The following is a 23,118-nucleotide window of genomic DNA, read 5'->3' on the forward strand; positions in this document are numbered from 1 at the left end:
GCTGATAGCAGTATTTAGCTATTCTCTCTGTGTGTACGTCATGTACAGCTGATAGCAGTATTCAGCTATTCTCTCTGTGTGTACGTCATGTACAGCTGATAGCAGTATTCAGCTATTCACTCTCTGTGTGTACGTCATGTACAGCTGATAGCAGTATTCAGCTATTCACTCTGTTTGTACGTCATGTACAGCTGATAGCAGTATTCAGCTATTCACTCTGTGTGTACGTCATGTACAGCTGATAGCAGTATTCAGCTATTCACTCTGTGTGTACGTCATTTACAGCTGATAGCAGTATTCAGCTATTCACTCTGTGTGTACGTCATTTACAGCTGATAGCAGTATTCAGCTATTCTCTCTGTGTGTACGTCATGTACAGCTGATAGCAGTATTCAGCTATTCACTCTGTGTGTACGTCATGTACAGCTGATAGCAGTATTCAGCTATTCACTCTGTGTGTACGTCATGTACAGCTGATAGCAGTATTCAGCTATTCACTCTGTGTGTACGTCATGTACAACTGATAGCAGTATTCAGTCATTCACTCTGTTTGTAGTGAGTGAGTGAGTTTAGTTCAACGCCACTTTTAGCAATATTCCAGCAATATCACGGTGGGGGACACCAGAATGGGCTGCACACATTGTACCTATGTGGGGAATCGAACCCGGGCCTTAGGCGTGACGAGCGAACGCTTTAGCCACTAGGCGACCCCACCGCCCCCTCTGTTTCTACATCAAGGGAGTGAAACAAGGACAAGCCGTCTGTTTGTTACTCTATGTACGGTTTCTTGGTGGATGGCACTGTGGCACTATGAATCTAGAGCTAAAGTCCGGGCTACTTGTACAAGCAGCCACACACACTAGATAGAAGTGCAAAAATAATAACCTTCCTTTCAGCTTATCTCACATCTGAATATTCAGATAATATATTTCATTACACCTACGCCCTACATTGCGTTTTCTGCATATGGACATCAATATATTCACTTTGTACAACCCTTTCTTCACATCACCATAATATAAGTGTCTAAAACGTGTATGTGTCATACCTCTACAGCTTATAGCAGTATGTAAAATAGTCCATTGCACCGATCACACCAGCCCGTTACCAATTACCTTGGATCAAAGTATCCAGCTTCTACACAAGATCTGACATGAGTAAATGTGCTGACATGTCCAATAACAAAAAGCAAAAGCAGATAACAGATTGTACATGTTGACATTATTTCACACACTAATGCGAATGTAAACTCACTTGTGATTTACTGACATGAACAATTATACAAGGTCACTTTACATGTAAACCTATTTTATATCCATATTTCAAGAAAGAAATTTGATTAATTTATAAGCACAGAAAGAGAAGTGAGAAATGCATGGTCCGGTGTTCATAATTTCCTAAAGTTTCAGCAAATGCCGCACTGCATCAGTGAGGGGTACTGAGGTTTTCTGCCTACATTTGGGATTGGCCCTTCAAGTCAGCACAAAACACCCGTTTTCTCCTTTGGGCTGGTGAAGCCTTGCTGAAGTTTTGCTATCTCTACCTTATCAGCTGTCTCAGCCACTTTACAACTTCAATAAACCTGATACGGTGTTAGGCAGAGTCTTGTCTTAGCAGCTGTGGAATCTGCCCAAATTTTGTTGAACCTCGATCATGGTATGCCGTGGTAACTTCTTTGGTTGAAAAAACTTCAGGCAGGAAAGAACGACCAGGACGTCTTCGGATCAACTGATACACTTCCGGATCATTGTTTTCTTATGGAACTGCTAACTCTAGGTCCCGGGTCAGCTGTTGCACTTTTGGATCATTGTTTTCGGATCATTGTTTTCGGATCATTGTTATCTAGGTCCTGGGTAATCTGCCAAATGGCCTGATTATGACAGAAAAATCTTCTTTCACTTCAGGATCGGGGAACCCCATTTCAACAGCGCAGATTGTTGTCAATTATAGTCACTGGGGACACGGTCTGGACAAAGGGACAGTTGATTTTATGTTGAATATATCTCTCGACTATGCAGAAAACGTTTGTGCATCGTTGCCATCTGACATCTGGCAAAACGTAAAGGGAAGGTTGTGGCTCCTGTCCTTGCATGGACTATATAGTCCTGGTTCCACAGCTCAGGTCAGAAAAATTAAGATGCCATCCATTTACATGGAGTCAACTCACTGAAGGGTCTAAGGCTGATCATGGGTTGAAAACACCAGGATCTTATTGAGGAAGAGGTATGGTCTACCATGCCTGTTTCGGACCAGATTCCAATGAGTACAGCTTATGCTTCGATCTGTAGAAGTACAGGTAGGGTCTTCCTTCGTTGTCGGCACTCTATATCGAGGGAAATGATGGGAAGATGTCTCCTTCTGCTCTGTGTCTCCTTTTTGTACAGGGTGTTCATGGGTGTCATCTGTTCGTCAGGATGACGACATTGTGAGCATCGTCTATTAGCAGTTATTCTATTTCACAACACTACCTACGGTCCATACTCTACCCTTCCACACCGATCTACCCACTTCAGATGACTATAGTAATGTCATTCTAAATTCGTGTGTTAGCCATCTGAGAGCACCTGAGTAGCTCTCTTCAGCGACATTACACACTGAGCAACTCCGAGACCTCCTATGCTAATACCTATATTATGGTCTGTGACATTACTTACACACCATCCATATTAACATGTCTTTTCCAGGCTTAAACTCACGTTTAATTTGCATTGTGTTGGCCTACTGTTGGGATTTCCATTACAACAGCAGGGGAAATCACTTCTTGTTTTAACGAAAACAGGTTAACCGCATGTTATACCGAATATCACTTTAATTATACATCACCCCGGGTTATAGTTTCTGAATATCATTTTAATTACACATAACCTCGGGTTATAGTTTCTGAATATTACTTTAATTACACAAAACCTCGGGTTATACCTTCTCAACATTACTTTTAAAAATATCTCGGCGTAGCACTGTTCTATTACGTCGTTATGGCTGATTGCTTAACATTTGCGATGGAACTTTTGACTTCAGTCGCTGCGCTATATGTTCCTTATATTACACACGGTAAGCATCATTTCATAGATAAACAGCTACGTTGTTAAGATTGATTTCCAGTGATCAAGCACGTGCACATTTCAGACGACATCAAAGTATCGCTACAGTCAATTTTTCACGGTCGCCCAATCTTAAATGTGTTAAAATGGCAACGCCATAATGCGTCTCATTGTCGCGCCGTTTTGCCACAGTTTAGATTATGTAGTGCACTAACTATTGTTTGACCTTGGAAAATGCCATGTTATTGCATTGTCTCCCTTTGGTTAAATGAAAAATATTCTTCAAAGCGCGACAGTGCTACAGTTGACCAGATGTGGCGTTGTCTCTGTCGCATTGTCGCGTTTAGCTTAACTGTAACCTGTTTGGCCTTGTCTTTGCAGGTTGACAACTGGACAATGAAACAATGTGCTTTGTACGAAACCATTGTTAATCATGTGTACTATATACCACAGACTTCACTTTTACTCCAACTACTACCACTACCGGTGATTATGCTTATTTTGCAAGATCTCTAATACTATTATTACAGAACTGTCGCCACTATCACTGAATATGTTGGTTTATACAATGTCGCCTAATGTAGTAACATTGCACAGTGCAAATACTATGACTGAATATGCTTCCATAGTTCGATGCTACTAATATTTCCGCATGTACTTCTATTGAACGCTCTTACCAGTCTCTCTGAGAAACTTCTTCAGCACGTTGATACTTCCAGCACTGAATATGCTTCTATTGCACAATATTGCTACAGTTTAAAGTAGTTGTATTACACAAAACTACTGCTACTACCACCGCTGTAAGTGGATATACATCACTGCTGTACTCCTATTGGACGATGCTATAACTGTCACTGAGTATGCGACTGTAAGATGTTACTAATACTGCTGCTACTGCTACTACTACCAGTGAATATGCTTTGTTTAAACGATGCCACTACTACTTTTTCAAGTACTTTTGTTCCGCACTATTCCTACTGTTAGTCTGTATACTTCTATAACACGTCGATACCATCACTAACAATTTCCATTGCAATCTTTCTATTACCAGCAATGAATACTACAATTGCACAATGTTTTATCATTGAAAGCACTTCAGAGCACTATGCTACTTCTATCTCTGCTTTTACCAACTATCTTTACTACGTTGTTCATGTATTGCACTAGACTTCCATGAATAGAGTAACTCATACACATAATGTGAGCTAGCACTGCCTAGACCGACCGATGCAGAATCAACTTAAGCGGAGATCCAAGTGCCCCACATCACTAATTATGTCTCTCTAGTTCATGAAACATTAAGGTTCCTCAAACAAAAGCCACTTAATCATTGTCTCTACTACATTCCTTGCACGCATATTTCCAGCGGACAAAATTGCTTCTATGATGTCCAAATGACATTTCTCAAGTCATGGTATTTTTGTGTCTGCTAGTTCGACACCACCAGCTGATGAAGGAACGGTGACAGTTTAACTTGTGTGCCTTGCACGGCAAACTACTTGAACCGGAGACATAATCCAATTGAACAAGATAACGACTGGATAACAAACTTGCCTCGGACGCGGAATTCAATTGTGTTATCTTGACAACACAAAGTTATAAACCTATCTAATTATTTTGACAAAATCGATCGATTACTCGAACATCATCCTATCGGATGCGCACTGTGTAGTTGAAATGAGCCTGACGTAAAGTAACAATCAGCTAATTGTGTTGGTTGTACTGGAACACAGTGGTGCTCCGGACTACGCCAGTACGGAATTCCTAAACCCTTATGTAACTTGAAAAGGTGTAATTTCATTCTTACAAATGATATTTCACAAGCGCCTAGTTGTGAGAATTCTCTGGGGCATCAATAGTGACATTTGCCGTGTAGGGTTGACGGTCAGTCGCGGCGGCTGGCACAAGCGTGGGGCTTTGTCTCCCCTATTGGATTAGTGTATTCTACAGCAGACCCAGTATCACTACCAACATCAATGCCAAAAGGTGGCTTTGTGATGAAAGAAGGCGGTTATACAATGTTCACACATAGCGCTAATGGTGACTCCCTCTGTGTACAGTTAGACCCTTTAAGATAGCGAGTAGCCCAGCGGTCTAAGGCTACATGTTTCTTTTCACAGCTGTCAGGTTTCGCCCCAATAATGATCCTTGATCTGTCAGCACTATGCACTTGTTCATGGAATTTATCACCTTCCTTTTTGCATTTCAAAATACAGTTTAGACCCAGCATCGGCAGTGTATGGTGTTATTGGCACACGTGGTTTCTACTAATTTCATATTGCCTGAAAATGTGTTGCTTGAGCTATCTACAGACAATCGATGCTCTAAACATAAGGACAGAGTTGCACGTTTAAAGAAATGTAAGTAGTTTATGGACTCAATATGGTACCTTGATAGGCTTAAATTAAGAACGAGCTTGTTCAGCTGCACCATTTTTTTCTCATTCTGCTATGACATAACCATGTTTGTCTTGTTTTTCATTTGGAATTTCGTTGAAATACACCACGTGTAAAATATGTATTTATAACGGATAGCTATCCCGTCTCGGGAGATTTGAATCCATGCAAACAAACGGCACAGAACAGGTTCTGGCAAACGACCAAGGAATTGAAGTTTGCATTTATTAACACTGATCACAGTCCTAGATTTGAAATTTGTGGAGAAAATCGCTTTTCTAATCCCTGTACACGACGATCAAGGTTTGCTGGAACTGATGTATTCCCTTGGTAACGGTTTTACACAATGTTTGCTGAGTGAACTGTTATTGGCTCATACAAAAGCCAGTTTGTTTTACTGGCACACCATGTGAATATTGTGAGTGAGGAGAAGACAGCAGTTTAACAGCAACATTAAAGTGGTCTGTAAATAGTCGATGGTGGTACAACACAGTGCAGAACGGGATACACTGACACAAAATGTCAGGTCACACAGAGGGAACAACCAATCCCCGCTTCAGGCCGCTTTCACTAACCTGTAACACGTATTCTGTTTCAACGATGCATATAACTTAGAAATCCTTACGGATCCTTGTTTGCATTATAAACAGACCCTTTGGGGAAAGTAATGTATATTCCGAACGCCAAAAGTGATATGAACAGTGGGGCAGCTTGTAGAATGTCGTCTTTGTTCAGAATTATATTGAATATAGACATAAAAACTCCAGAACTATACCAAAACATCATTAATATTGTAATGTGTTTGGGGTTTTCTGGATACGGGGAACGGTCATTGGTTATTATTACTTATGTTCCATCTTTGGTTTTGTGTGTAGGATAGTCAATACCCTCCTCTACGAAGAATATCATTACCTATTCTTAGATGGTCTCCCAATTGCGCAGATATATGCTCATGCTGTTCTTCACTGGATTGTCTGGTCCAGACTCGATTATTTACAGACCGCCGCCCCACAGCTGGAATATTGCTGAATGTGGCCTAAAACTATACTCACTCACTCACTCACTTAGATGATCATTGTACTGGTTTCTTGTTAAAACAAGCAATTGGTTTGGGTCCAGATACCAGTGTCAGTTCAAGAATGAAATGTGGTAGTGAAGGTGATAGTATCTGTGCCGGAATCTGGCTGGAGCACACTAGATCTGCCACTTGCATATACAAATAGTTTGTATTAATATTTAAACCGTACTAATCCCCTACAACAATATTTTTGGCGCAACTTGTCAAACTGTTCTAGGATGAAATAATCTGCAACACAATTCTGGGTATTAAAGGCACAAATGAGCTGATCCATATATACCGTGCATCGTGTCTTTTCAAAACTTTCACTCTCTTTGCAAGTACATGCCATATACGGTTCCATTAAACAGCCTGCACTCCAACATATTAGCATGCTGTACACAAGCTTGTACCAACGGAAGGCCTTTACATCCACGTAACTTATGTTATATGATGAAAATGCAATATCTGGAAAGAAGGTGGTGTCGGGTATATCATTAGCAAGTTGTGAAGATTCAGAGATGAAAAAACTGCAGAATAATAAGTGACCGAGTAGCTCGTCACCCTGAATGACACTTCGTCGATATGAGCAGGACTAATGTCCGAAAGACTAAATATTGCTGAGTAAAAAGTGCCCCTTTCAAAACAATTGGTAAAGGACATCACTCAACTCAACCAGTCACCTGAGAATCCCATCAGTTTGGAAAGGGCCACGCTCCTCTTCAATGCAGTAACTACAATGTTACTCTGACATTAGCAGTTTAGGAACAAGAACGGAAGATGCAGCCTCCAACAGTCATTGGAACTTACATTGGAATAGAACTGTTTGAAAACCTGGTCACTGGTACTGGATTGAGGAATGAAAAATTATATTTTAACTAGAATTGTTGTTATACATATTTGATACTTGATGAGAACATATTTCTGGCTTATCTTGATTTATTATTACAGCGAAGAAACGGGATGAAGTCTGTCTTCAGCACACCACGCTTGAAAGTAAGATGCGACGAACGGGGTTGGGTGGCAGGGCTACTGCTGCTGACTGCGGCACAAAACAACATACATGCAGTCAGATGCATCGTGAAATCGTGCGGCATCATTATGGAATGTTCATTTTATTCCGTATAACTCTATTAGACAGTCAGCTGTCATATGCAGACTAAAATTGTGGAGAGTTTTTTTAGTCACACAAGCCGTATGTGTACAAATAAAGAACAAGTATATACATACTCCCATTCTGTGAATAATATCAAATACAGATTTAACACTTCCATACGACAAAACACACTCTTCAGATGAGACGACGTCGTGTGCTTGCAGCAGTTATAGGTCATTCGATTATAACATATGCTATATTGGGATTACACTTTCTTTATGAAGTTTTATCAAGCGCTTACATGATCGGGTCATCGGGCAGGCTGATGAGGTTGATAGACGTCATCGTATCCCAATCGTGTAATGAGGCGCATGATGTGGATCGCTGACCATAAAGTCAGTTCTTAAATACACCAGTCACACTTAGACAGTATTTGATTGTTTGCTTGTTGGTACTGACACAAACTGTTTTGAGATTGTTGTTTGTTGGTTATTTTATTTATTTATTTGGTTATTTTTTTATTGTTCCTTTTTTCTAATTGACAGAGGAGTAAACGTTGAAACCGGTGTACAAACAGTGTAGATCCCCGTAGATCCACAAATGCAATTACGCATTAAGGTCAATTCTTATAACTAAAATAGATTAGCAATGACTTCACATATTGTGTACTTACTTACCTACACAAAAATGTAGACAACGGGACGAAATCAGTGTTATCTACAGCACAAGGCTACACAAATTATATCCCATTTATTGTCATCAGATCAAGCAAAGTATACATTGCTACTGGGCGTTGGCTTTGTGGTGTGACTAATAGTCACATATGTTTTCAAAGTCATCCACGTGGCTGCTAATGCCACACAGTATAAAACACAGCAAAGATTGGGATAATGCTTACTGGGAACGTGCATGTCCTGTATCAGATTCATCGTCCCAGTAATAAAGAACTGTCCTCAGTTATTAATAACTGGTGTGACACGACAGATATATGTATCTATGTTGGTTTATTTTAGTGAATCAATAACTCATCTGTTGAACCGATAGGCATATTCCCCATCACATGCAGTCCAGTTTCTTGAAATCATGGAATGCTTTGGCGCAGAATCACAAGTGCGAGATAGAAAAGAAAACATTTATCTCAACTGAAGTAATAGTACAGAAGTAATAAAGCTGTCACATATCTAGTCTTCTTAGGAGGCAGAGCTCTGCGTAAATCGAGTGTCCAATCGGCTATTAATCCAATTCTGAAGAGACAACAAGAGGGTTTGAGGCCAGCAGTATGACCAACCACAAATCCATGACTTACACTGGCGTTGGATGAAATGAGCTTAAATGATGTCAAATTGATTAGAGTGAGCACATCAAGGTTACTAAGTCTCTTTGATACAAGGAATGGCCACTCACAAGTCTTTTTTCAGTAAATGAGATTACATCTGTAAGCTTTATATTAATCACACAAAGATGCTGCAATCCGCTTTTCTGGTCATTGTTGATGTTGGTGGAATTGTCGCTTGAACAGTTCCAATCAGTCGTGCTATTAATTTTGCCTTAGATGTTATAACTAACTGCATTCAGCTTCAAGCTGTCAGGTGTGTAATTGCAACAACGTGACTTGTGACTTTTTACAGGCCATAGGCTCCTCAGCAAGGATTTGTTCCATCAATATCAGTCTTTAACTCTGTCAGTCAGAACAAGGAAACAGATGAGGAGCTGCAGGCCGTCAATCTCATAATCACATATGACAAGATACGCCAGTTAGGTAATAGAAACACTTGTCATATGCCCTGCACATGCCTATCCGTGTATTCACAGTTGCAATGATAATCTGTTATGATTGAGATCCCAAGTAGCAGCCATGGGGCCTGTTGTTATACACAAGAGAATTTGGTGTTATACATCTGTTGATAAATGATGTATTAAAAAATATTCTTCTTTTTAATTGTTTTTCGTTTGCAGATAACTTATACAATGTAGTCAATGTGACCACTGCATAAAATGACTCTTGTATCATTTGATATTTTTTCCCTTCCTTTTTTTCTCAGGTCTTCGGCCAAAGTCAACACTTTAACTGCTTCAATACCCAAAACTCAGAGAAGCAGGAATAAAAATATTTGCATTTAAATGTTGTCAGTGTTGATTTGGTCAGTGTTGGAAAGAGAACAAAAGAAGACAGGCTGTCATATTCATAAGGACAGACAATTCAAAATTAATACTTGCTGGCGGAAGATACTGCAGTGTAATATTTTATGGCAATATTACACTAGTGTAATACCGCTAGATGTATGACGTCATAATGGTTTACAGTTATGACATCACAATGCTAATACCACTGTCACAATGATATTAGACCTTGCCTGATTCACGCAAAGCTGACAGTCATCACACTTTTAGTAGGCAGTTTCTATCAATTTATGTTGGAGAGTAATAAACAGAATACTACACTCGCTTCTGTGAAGTACCATTTTTATTAAACTCTTTTGCTCGTTTGATACCAAATCATTAATTCGTTTAATAAAAATGGTATTACATGGAAGGTCGTTTAGTATCCTCTATGAATTTCGTTTAAATCATCTAAAGTATAACAATGAAAGAATGAACAAAGGTTTCACAAAGTTCAAATCAGTCCATGTTCTCTCTGTGCACCAAGATACTATTTACCGCCAGATATATTTAAAGTGAACTGTAATATATCTGAACTAATCTGTAGCCACCAAGTATGAAGACTGTGGCTGTAAACTGTGTGTCTGATCAATGTGGCTTGGTCCATGTGAAAGAACTGTATCATCTGACTGTAATACTACTCAAAACATCCTTCAAGAACACACATTAGTAAAGCATCACCGTTTCTACCAAAGGAGTATTTGAGATGATACATATTCTATTTAAGTAATGTCATCAACAAAGGTCAAAGATAAATGGAGATGATGGTGCCTACATAAATACTTATCATCTACGTATGGTTTCAGCTTCCAATACCTTATAAAATGTATTTATTGAATGAAATGTATCTTGATACCATCAAATCTGAACCTTATGAGACTGCTTTGTGTCTCATTGCAGATTCCTTTAGTTTCTTTGTAGAGATTATATTTTTAATGCTATAAACAAACACAACATTTTAACATAAGATGTTTATTACAAACTGACATATGTTCTCACACCAGGGTTCATAAAGATGAGAGTTTCCCAACATTAACCATGGGTAATAACAATCCGGGAAATATCATTCCAGCTCAGTAAGGAAGGGTTTCTTCACACAATGTTGCCTCTGTTTCTGTTGTTGTCGATGCTGATGCTGCATGCTGTGCACTGTGTGGGTGGCAGGTGATTCGGGAGAGAAGGAGGTTACTGTGGTCACTCCACGCACCTTGTTGACAGATGGGCAGTGGGATGGGAAGGTTTCCTGCACAGATATTTAAAGAGGCCATTTAAGTACAACAGTAATAGTTCCGCTAGAACTGTGTAAACTGTTTGAAATGGACATTTAATGGTTTATTGCTTTGAAATCATACAAGACAAGATCCAGCCACTGGGCTGTAGCTCACCTGAATATCAGCTAAACATATACTTGCAAATTACATCATAAACTTAGACATGGGTAATGAACAAAACTAAAACTATACAATAATAACAAAAGCTCATAGCTGCATGTGCACTGAATTACATAGTTATACATAAGAACATGTCTTAGTAATGAACAAACATGTTCATCAGCAGTAGCTATGATGTAAGATGCACTTTGTGCCATACATGAAAATACGTATCAAAGGATACAATATTTCCATACAACACAGTAAGTCATGATCAAATGTATGGCTAACTAGAAAGTGTTTTTACTCATAAAAACAGGTGTCTCCCTCTTCCCCCAATTCAACGTTGAGACCTCAAACAATTCATATGATTCTTTCAATTTCAAAATCTCTAAGTATGAAAATACATGAAGATTGTTCAAGTAGTTTTAGAGTTATATTCCAGAAACAATGGGAACGCCTCCGCCGCCAGAAACTCAACCAAAAACAATATGTCTCCCGACCCTTCAGGGGGAGACATAACTCTCAGTATAGCATCCGTGTCACAATCAGATCAAACTTCTGCAATTGTAGAGGCATCTCTACTCATTTCTGTGATCTTCAAAGATATCTTTTAGCTTCTGGTGCCAAGACATCTGCACCTGCATGTACAGGGCTATGTACAGATCAGAAGCAAAAGCAGAATAACTATGAAAATGTATTTCAGTCACTCACCAGCTGACATTCAAAGTTACCTTTATGCTATATGTAATCATGACTAAAACCAACAACAAAGGAAAGCCTGTCCTTGCAGTTTGTTCTGCTTGATATGAAACAACAGTATTATTTCAAGTTAACATTCTCAAAAGAATATATAATTAATCTAAACGATCTGAGTGTGGTAAAGAGGTTACTGAAATTTAAAAAGTTTGTGCAGCTTTGTCAACAATTGCAGATAGTGCTGAGAGAAACTAATAATAACCATCTGCTCTCTTTCTAAATGCTTTGATTAAATCTTATTTTAATCCACTGACTCCACTGAAATGCAACAAATCCTAGAGGAATATCAGCTATGAACATTTGGCTTCTGAGATAAAAGAAGTCTAAAATTTGCTAGAATGGTGGGATATTTAAAAAAAACAATATAACTGAACAGTTTGTTTGATTAACAACTTTAAGTGACATTATGGTCCTTCATAAAATGTGAGCTCTCTAGGACTAGTAGTATCTAAGAAAAATTTCTAAAACTTTTTTAAATATGAAATTTAATTCATTAATTCATTCTATTCCTATTTTTTACATAATTACATAAGCAAACCTGAATCCCACTGTATTACACATACTGGGATTGTTTCACATCCCTATGGACCTTGTGCTTGTTAAAGCTTTTTCATGATCCGACTGTGTTTTTCCTTCCTGTTAAAAACAAACTGTTGTTGTTTTTTATATAAATGCTATCAAGAAATCAGATGCTTTTCATTGTTCAAGCCTTATTGCTAAAGTTTAGGAACATCCCTTCAGCTGGTCAGAAACAGATGGATGGAAAGAAGATTTACCATGTTGTAAACTTACCTTCACCTGCAGTATGGCAAGATAAACTTTCCTAAAACACAACATATGTAGAAGACTAGTGAAATCAGAGACCATATGGTCTCTGGTGAAATATGATGCATCTGTCATCAAGTGACGTGAAAAACATGATATTTGCACGAATGCTGTAGCCACAACTTGGGGCATGGTGGCTAGTGATCCAGCAAGCTTAAGGTGCCGGAATCAAACCCACCTGTGATCGGGTGTAAAAAAACCTTGTAGTCAACTTTTTTTGCAGACTCTTTCAGTGTTGTCACAACCCCTAGTGTACAGTACACAACCCTGTGCACTAAAGAACCCACGAATCCGTTGGTAAATGGCCAGATGGTGGTCACATGAATACATGCAAACACCTACTGGAAAACAAGGATAAGTTGGACCGGTGTAGAGAACGCGTTTATGAGAAGTAGGCGGTGCATGGCAATGAGCAAACCCATTTGGTTTGTGAAAGGTAGAGCAGATGTAGGCTAGTGCACGTGCAGTGCATGACACACGCCTTGCTCATAAGACTCTCACATGGTCGGTGTAGCGCTACACTTGATCGGGACAACCTGGGGCCCCTTCGCGCACAATGGCAAGCGCCAGTGGGCGGCACTCATACATGCTAATACGGGTCAATTCCCCATAGTAACAGAAGTCAACATGTCTACAAAGATCTTGGGAAGCGTCATCTATAATCCTTTGTCATGAAAAGGAAAAACTTTTTTGGGTGGTTCTGTGACAACTTGGGGTGGGATATATAAGTGCCCTTCAGAGAACCTCCTTAGTTGTTCAGGGGAATCTGACGTGTGTGGGCTACAGAGATCAGATGCTCTTCTACCTCATGGCCCAGGATTGGCATTACAACAGGCTAATGCCTCGCCTCCCAGTGGTGGGGTTGCTATGGCCTTGCTTCAACAAAACAATGTTCAAGTACTGCCATGGCCTGCAAATTCTCCAGATCTCTCCCCCTATGGTGTCCAGACAAATCCCCACACAGACAATTTTCCTCACTTGAACAACACATTCTGTAATAAATACATAGAGGCACAGTATCCGACACACAGGTGATAACAATGATTACATTTGCACATTCTTTCCTTCAGCCAAGACGAATGTTCTTTGAAATGGATATCAGGACCTGTTCCAGGGATTTCTGTCCAGCACTATATGCAACACAAAGGTTCTTAAGTCGTTGTTGGTGATCTTTGGATGCTTTCTTGACACGCTTGGAGGGAGGTTGACTATTGTCATCTTGGTGCAATACTGTCAGTACTTTCCCTGCATCCTTCTGTAGATGTTCTATTGTTCTTCCACACAGACAGATGACTGTGTCAAATCAACTGCTGGAAGCCACGGTTCCAGATTTCATAGAGATTATTTGTACGGTCAGCATCGTTCACCGTAGCCTGTGGCTCATTCCAGAGCTGAGGAGGATACAGTGGCAGAACACGGTGCATTCTCATCCCTGGAATGGTACCATCAGCAGAGCGAGGGGGTTGAATGCAGCGGTAGGAACCGTTGACATATGTTGACTCGAAATAGGCAACCAGATCATCTAGGGCTTCTGGAATTGATCTTTTACGTAGTTCATGCCAGCAGCAACATCTTCAACAGAAGAACGTCGAGCATAGCACAGAATTCTTTGTACTGTACTTCCTCATCTTCTTTGTACTGTGAAGATTCCCAAATTCTGGATTTTGCGCCATGTGCTCTGTGCCAGGTGGTAGAACAACCCTGCAGCCTGACGTGATCACCAAACACAGAAGTTACAGCTTGTAGAGTCATTGCAATTGTTTTGTAACTACTTCTTCAGAACTCAACAACACAAATCATAAACAAGAGTCATCAGAAGATGACATATCCCCCCGGCCCCCACATATTTGAAAGAACAAATCATCTGACAGTTACTTAAAGTCCAGCTTGATATTTTTTAAGACTAAGTCCAAATTGTTTCCATGGAAATCGATAAAAATATAAATGCCAAAAATCTGTAAATAGCAAAAGGCACCACTTCAAGATCTGCCAAGGTTCTGTTGACAGATATTGAACGGTTTTCGAGTTGTGCTCCTGGAAACGAAGCCCACCCTTCCCTTTTGAGACTAAGTCCGAATCGTTTCCATGGAAACCGGGAAAAATAAAAATGCCAAACATCTGCAAATAGCAAAGGCACATGCCGGGGGGATAAAAAAAACCTAAGGTGTGGGGAATTGTCACTCATGTGATGGGGAATTGTCTTCTGGGGAATTGTCTTCTGGAAAATTGTCCGGTGGGGAAATGTCTGTGTGGTGAATTGTCTGTGTGTGGAATTGTCCTACACCCCCTTCCCTATATAGCATGTGTGGCATGAAATGGATTGACATCTACGCCATGTACCCAATCCGCAAGATAACTTTCTTGATTTGGAAGAAGAGTTGCAGAGAATATGGCAAGCCTTCCATGCCTGCTTGATTAGACTCTATGTGTTGACGAATGCACTGCTGTTCTCATTGCTCATAGTGGGCAGTTACTTATTGTGGCTGGTATGCAAAGAAAAAATTCAAATAAAACAACACATAATCTCAGAATTGAGTTTACTATATAAAACGTTATATTGATTATAAGACAAACTGTGGTAGCTATTTTATTTATTTCTAAAATAGAAAGACAGTTCAGAGCTTGAAATAAACATACCATTGATTAGGTCAAAGTATCAGTTTTCTACTTTCTACTTACAACAGATGCGTAAAACAAGGACACAAATTGATCTGACTAAACTAGCTTTTTAGAGAACAATTCAGAGTGAGTCTATTGAACCAAGTACAAAATTTTGAAAGTCAGCAGCAACAAAACTTCTCTACAGGCAACGCATGCGCGTCGTCATATAAGCGAAATATTCTTACGTGCGATGTTAAACTCAATTTCACTCACCTCACCTCGCCTCTACAGGCAATGAGGCACAATAAACATTATAATGTCTAAAGGCAATAAGCTCATCTGGCATAATCTTTGTTGGATGAAAGTTATATGCAATGATATCGTCAACTGTCAAGTATGGAACATATGGCAATTGTAAGGGTATTAAATGGTTTATTTAAAATTGTTCGACTCAGTAAGGTAGTGTGTTTAATAAGGGAGGATAGTACTTGAGATTATGAATTTGTTTCCATCTTATTTAAAAACTAACATTCAATGAAAACATGCTATGAATTTTTACATGAGTTGCCCCATTGCCATCTTGGATCTTCCTTGAAACCTTTTTCAAATAAATCATATACTATCATCATTTGTTAATTTTTATATGTAAAAATGAAGAACATCGACATATTCAAAATACCCAGTATACATTTCAACATTTCTTGAATAACAGTACATCCATGAGCATGCCAAGGTACAGCATATATTAAACTGTTTAGTTCAATTAAAAGTATTGTTTCACAACATGTAGTAGTATGTGATTTTTCTCTTCAGCTTCTATCTAATCCTGATGTGTTCCTCATGGCTCAACCATTCATTACTAACTTGCTTCACTGTTGCCATAGCAGAACAGAACAGAACAGAAGTACCGGTATCATGTTTTCTCATAATCGAACACAAACAATTCTGGAACACTTGTTTGCATTAACAATATTTTTCACAAGGTTGGTATTGTCTGTTTCATTTCATGACCACTACAAGCTCGTTCCAAGTCATGATTGAATTTATCTTAAAGACTCCAAGAAATTAATGTTCCTAACCTACTAGTCATTCTTTAAAGATGTGAAATTTGCAAATGCATTTTGTGAAGACTGAGGAACACAATTCATTAAAACATCCCCATAATATTCAGTATTAAAGACCTTCTTGTTCAGTAAATATTGAATGAAAACCTATGTCAGGCATTATCTGTCATTTATAAGAAACAGAAGGAGAGTGCACTGATGGGAATATGTTGATAACAATATCATCCAAATTCTTCTGTGAGTTACAACAATTCCTCCATAGGTTTATATACTGGTGTACCATGCCATAACATCCTCCTGGCCAGGCTTGCTATTGGGGATATTTCCCCAAAACTATCTCATGTTGGAGAAGTACTATTCTATTGATAAATTGAGTTTTTAAATGGGTGATACAGCCACATGGGTTGAGATAAGATTGATCAATAACTCCAGAGTTTTTTCATATTTCCCCCCTGATTTTTAAGAATCTTTTCAGGACGGGCTGTCTATTTCGTAAACTTTGTCCATATCAGTCCCTAGTCTATCAACATACCGGTAGATGGATATTGTCAACATTAGGGCAGTGCAGACGAATTATCCGATGATTCAGAGCTTGTGTGAACAATTTCAAGATGTTCACACATTTGTTTGCCAGCCTCACCTTTTCTGTTTCTCTTTTCCTAGCATGAGACATGCTCCTGCTGCCCTTCGTAGGGCACTTGAGAGAGTCAAAAAGTCCTGAGGTAAGGCCAAGAGGGTTGAAGGTGTCCAGGACATCGATCTGCAAAAGAAAATGTAGATAAAAATGTGTCAAATGCAACCATAACATTTAGTCATTGGCACTGAATATTTTCTTTTTCTTGCCATATCCTGAATAAGAACACCTAATGTTTCTACTATCTGAAAATAAGCTTGATATTTGCCTTGAATATGTTTTCTTAAATCATGTCATCATTCAAAAGGGTAAATGCAGTTTCAGTGGAAGTGAAAAGCATAATATATAAATTATAAATTAAATTTCCCTGAAAATACTACTTACATTCAAAAAACAAGGTACTGATAACAAGCAAAAAACTGTTAGCAAAGGCTCACTAGTACCTCCAATCGTGACTCACAACTTCAGCTGAATAACAACTAAAAATGATTATTCTTGACAACAATGCAAGATCTACCTGCATCCAACCTTGCACTGCACCTTTCCTATGAACAAACAACCCATTATCCAAATCTGAAAGCAAACCATTAAATGATTGTCGCATCTATTGCAATAAAGAAGTCTATCCATAAAACTGGTTCCTCTTAATCCATTAAATGATTGTAGTGTTAATGGTTGAACAAATTTGATGTGGAACTTTTTACATGTATCTCCAACCTTTCTGGTCAGGGGTATAAAAACTCCTATCTTCTATTGGACATAGACATTCTTCTATATGTTGTTTACAGATGAAAATCATTATTTTAACAAAAATGTTGGAAATAAACAAGAAAACAATACTTGTTTTTGTTTGAAATTCAGTGCTGTGTTGGCAATAATCTGTCTGTAATTCTCAAATTTCTCCTATGTGTACTGCTGTGTAATATCCAGGAACCTAAGTTGCCCACAATGACCTTCAGAATCATAAAGCACAGTCCAAATTTAATGAAAACTTTGACTTTACATCATCAACAGGATCTTGGAAAACACTATGATAATATATGAAGATTATGACAGATATGTGTTGACCTCAATCTTCATGAATCAGCTTTTTTCACAGGAAACAGGTTTGCGTATTTCGCTTTAGCTTTGGTGCAATCTTTCTTTCACACGTCTTGCTAAATTCATATTTCATGAATAAATTTTTTATGGATTGTCACCAACATACTTTCAGAACTGTATTACGCTGACATCCACCACTGTCCATTAAAACAAAGGAAACCGATTGATGGCCTAGCAGACAATCATCACCGACAATGTACTTTTATTTATCAATTTTTTATGCATTCACAGTTACAAATTTTTCAGAACTGGACTGTGTTGACATTCATAATTGTCCATTAGAACAAAGGAAAGACTGCTGGACTGATGACCCAGTGGACAATCATCACTGACAATAATGTCCTTTCATCAATTATACAGACTGAAACAAGACACAAGTTACTATTTGTTGTCAAATATGCAAGATACACATGACCACTGTGCCTGTTGTAGGAGCTTGGGGTAAACACTGCTTCCGCACACTACTCATACAATGTAGAATCAATCTACAGGCAGCTCGCAGTCCCTTCTCATAGCCAACCTCCAGCAGTCGTAACTACCTCATTAAAATGATCCATGCTGAAAAATCACTGTAGTCTTGCAAACATGATACTAAGTAAATGACATTTTTTGGCAGAAACATTTCACAAATAGCAAGAGGGCAAGCTGATATGACAATGGCAAGCTTATCAAACTTATCAAGCATTTTGGCTCAAAATGGATGTCAGTTTTATAATCATTACCAGGTATGATTGCATGATATGCTTCCAGTAAAATAAATGGTAATAGCCTACTGTAACAGAGAAATCCAATACCAAACATTACAGTTTGGCATTTTGGTAGCATTTTGAGAAGTTGGGAAAACATTAACACATTTGGAAGAAAATGATTGATGTCATAAAAGAGCCATAATCATCTCTCTTACGAAATACAAATAAAATACAAAACTAAAAGATATATTGTCTTAAACTATTAATTACAGTATTAAGACATTACATGATAGAAGTTTCTTTTAGATAGAATGTTACATGACTGAGATATTGGCTATAAGATTCTAAAATGTAAATTATTTTCATCTACTTGATAGCAAAAAGGTGCAATTTTGAATAATAGCAACGACTTTCAATATTCCCATTCAGAAAACGGCAAAGTGCCTTGGACATAAGAGATCAATCATATGGAAAATTTTAAATGTTCATTACATTAATGTTAAAAAGAGAAAAAAAGAATTACACATTTTAATTTATGGGGTAGAACTGTTTAAAAGGTTCATATGTATTTCTTGTGTACTAAAAAGAATGATTTGAAAATTTGAAATATATAAGGAAATTGTTTTGGAACAGTTTAGTCAAGCTGACCAACATAATCTGTGCTGTATACACATCCTTCTACATTCAATTAAGATATAAAATACTAATTTAAGTGCTTTTAGATTTCTTATTCAACACACAAAAACTTAAAAATTACTACACTTCATGGAACTTGGAATATCTCTGAAGAAGTTTTAGAGATTTTCATTTTTTATGCAGTTGAACATACTTCCTGACACATTTAACATTTATTTAATAATCTTCAAATGTGCTTACAGTAATACTTATCACAAACCAGGAAATCAAATTTTGATTGCTACCAAATTTAAAACAGTGCTTGAAGAGATGCTCTAAATAAATTGCCAATATATAATATGATTGATTTTGATTGGGAACCATAAAAGTAAATCATAAGGCTAAGCATGCTAAGTAAGCATTCTTTGATCTACAGCATATACACATAGAAAAAAGTATTGCAACACATATGCTTTTTAACCCCCATACAGACATTTATATTATAATTATGTTTATTATATTGCTGAGTTTGGCATACCATACACTGACTTTAGATATGCACATGCTAAGATTAATGGCAAGCATCACAAGCAATATGTGTACTCATCATTAAGCAAATATCAAGTTCAGCAAGCCGTTCTTACAGCTCGATATCTTGGAAAATCCACTGATTTCGTTGTTGAGGAGTAAATATTTGGGCCTCCTCAACAGACAGCTGTTCAAAGATGGCAAGTTATGAGGAATGCTGGCATGTCATTTAGGGCTATTGCAAGAAATGTAAGAGATGTTGGTCGTCATCTATTGACTGTCAGCTGATTGACTTGGAATATAGCCAGAAAAAAAACTATCAGACATCCGTCCCCAGAGCACAAAACAGTATGACTAGCTTGGTATCAAGCTTGATGTCACTGGAATTTGAGGTCATGGGGAAGGAAGGGTCCACTGGTCAGATGAATGTTGATTTCTTTTGTTCATGACTGGTGTTCAAGCTCATGTTTGGTGCCACAGAAATGCTGCATATGCATGGAATATTTTGGAGCAAGTACCATATGACTGGGGTTCATTGATGGTGTGAGTGAGTGTGCGTGTGAATAAAAATTTAACGGCACCTCGGCAATATTTCAGCCATATTAGTCCAGTCAAAATGTGACAAAACCTCAAAATAATTGGTACAGAAATGATTTGAGTGTTTTCAACATGTTTAAGCTGTAACTAAAAAGTCCTCCCTTGAAATATGATGCTAAGACCTAATTTTGGGGGTAAAAAGATAAAAAATTGAAATTTCCAGTGAATAATTTTTAAATCTCATATTGAGACACAAATTTAACTTTTTATATATATTTTCAAAGAGAACACAAGGTACTACTAATAAATGGATTAGAAAAGTCAAATAATTTTATGCCAATTCCTATTTTGGGGTAAAAAGTTAAAAAATTGAAAAGTCAAATAAATTTATTCTAAATCCTATTATGGAGTAAAAAATTGAAAAGATGAAATTTTCAGAGAATAATTTTTAAAATCTCATATTGAGACCCAAATGTACTCTTATGTGTATAGTTTCAAAGAGGATACATGGAACTACTAATACATGGGCTTGAAAAGAGTCATATAATTTGAATAAAACCATAGACAAAAGACTTTTCAGAGCACATATTTTGTATTTTCAAGGGTAAAATAAACACAACTTCAGGAACATGCAATTTAGTTCCTCTTTCTGTCTCATCAAAGTTATGAACTTGAGCCCTGTGCTATTTTAAGATGTTGAAATGTGTATTTATTGTTTCCTTGGCAATAAGTTTGACTTTGTCCATGGTAGTATACTTGCAACTTCTATGTCCAAAGCCAATAGGAGTTCAATTAAGAAACTAAGTGGTGCCTTTGCTCTACAGGTACTTGTCCATGACACTAAGTTTAGGTTTACTAAAAGAAGAGAGTATTTATTGCTAAAGACTGCAATCTGCATCAATATTTTTCTGCTGTAACCTCATGGAACTGATTGAAGTACACGGGACCAGATCATGCATGACTGAACTACCATGTCAACATATGGGTCACAAATTCTCACAGTGAATCCATTACAGTGGCCTAGGTGAGATATTATCTGTCAAATACAACCAGCTGACTTCCATGTGAATATTATTGTGTAGATCACTTGACTCTGGTTAACCTAATATATGTGGCTTATCAAAATGTGTACCGACATTGTACTTCTTTGTCTGACCACTCACAAACAGCTTTGACTCTGGGATTCAGGTTGATCATAGGCATGAAGGTGACATAACTCAATACAGAGAATGATACAATCTAGTGATTCATTTAATATTCTACATGAATTGATCAAGACATCAAGCAATTTGATTCAGCATCTCCGTAACATATGAACCCAGGACATATGAACCCATTAATTTAGCGCATCAACACCTCGGCATCTTTGGCAAACAGTCACCTGATTGGCAAAAACGTCATCGGTATGCGTTAATCCATGTTCTCAGGTTGATCTATATTCTCTGCTGCAAACTGAAGGAATGAACTAAATGTAACTAGAGACAGTAATAACTGAACAAGATATTAATTAACATATCAGGTGGCTTGAATGTTAGTGATGGTGACCCTGAACACCATGGGCTTTTCAATGGGGTAACAGAGATAGATACCCTTGGTCTCATAGTCTGTATATTTGAAGTAATTTTCAGTATCATGCTAGGCGAGAATGCTATTCCAAGCAAAACATAACAGTAACAGAAGATATTCTGAGTAAAGGAAGTTCAATAATTTGAAGGGTTGTGTTCAGGCTAACTTGAATATTTGAGATGCGGTTGGGTGAGGTGATTTGATTCAACGGTTCTTGCAATAGTTTTTCACTTACCGGTACATCGAATTGTACATGATTTCATAACAGTTACCCCCAACGACTGTGTAATACCATGGGATATATAGTTATCCCTCTGTCAGTCAGAAATCTTTTCGTTTCCTGAGCAAAATTTTAAGACGGTTGATAAACAAGCATGCACCATGTACTATTAAAGTATTTGAAATACTTAAAGTATTTGTCCTTTAATAATTTCAGTTTCATAAATAGCAATATTATTAATTTTTTTACTGGCAGTAAAAAGGACAATACTGGTTGTACTTTCAAAAACTTTCTAGATCTTTTAACAAGTAGCCTAGCACCCATGAAGATCCAGGTTAGAATTGATCTTCAGTAACCCATGCTTGTCTTAAGAGGCAACTAACGGGATGGGATGGTCAGGCTCGCAGACTTGGTTGACTCATGTCTTTGTATCCCAATTGCGTAGATTGATGCTCATGCTGTTCATCACTGGCTTGTCTGGTCCAGAATCAATTATTTACAGACCGCTGCCATATAGCTGGAATACTGCTGAGTGCGGTGTAAAACTAAACTCACTCACTACAAGAAGCCTAAGTTAATGATTTTCCAAGTTTAAGAAAAAGATTGGTATGCTTTTTATAAAAAATATGTGTAATATATATGAAGTTCATGTGAATCAATTTCTAGTTTTTCATGTAGATTTCCGTCCGTTTTTTAAATGTTGCTGAGATTTCATATCAGATAAAAAATACCAGTTATACTATAAATATTTCCTAGGGTTCGCTCAATTCTGCTCACACAATAATATGTAGTTGCCAGTTAAAATTAAAAGAAAACAGGCTTATCCTTCAGTCACCTTTTGAAATTGTTTTAAAATTAA

General features: G+C 37.8%; 1 protein-coding gene across 1 annotated transcript in view; it reads right to left on the minus strand.

The window, feature by feature from the left end:
- Nucleotides 1–10,744: 10,744 nt before the first annotated feature.
- LOC124263230 (meiosis 1 arrest protein-like) overlaps nt 10,745–23,118 on the minus strand; it is a 45,508-nt gene continuing 33,134 nt past the window's right edge. Inside the window, exons 11-12 of the mRNA XM_046697823.1 lie at nt 17,010–17,129; nt 10,745–10,993 (exon numbers count right to left, since the gene is read on the minus strand). Of these exons, the coding sequence (XP_046553779.1) occupies nt 10,814–10,993; nt 17,010–17,129 (300 nt within the window). The 3' untranslated portion in view covers nt 10,745–10,813. The remainder of the gene's footprint in view (nt 10,994–17,009; nt 17,130–23,118) is intronic.

The sequence above is a fragment of the Haliotis rubra genome, unplaced genomic scaffold, assembly GCF_003918875.1.
Source record: "Haliotis rubra isolate DU_JTF1 unplaced genomic scaffold, ASM391887v1 Scf872, whole genome shotgun sequence".
Lineage (NCBI taxonomy): Eukaryota > Metazoa > Mollusca > Gastropoda > Lepetellida > Haliotidae > Haliotis > Haliotis rubra.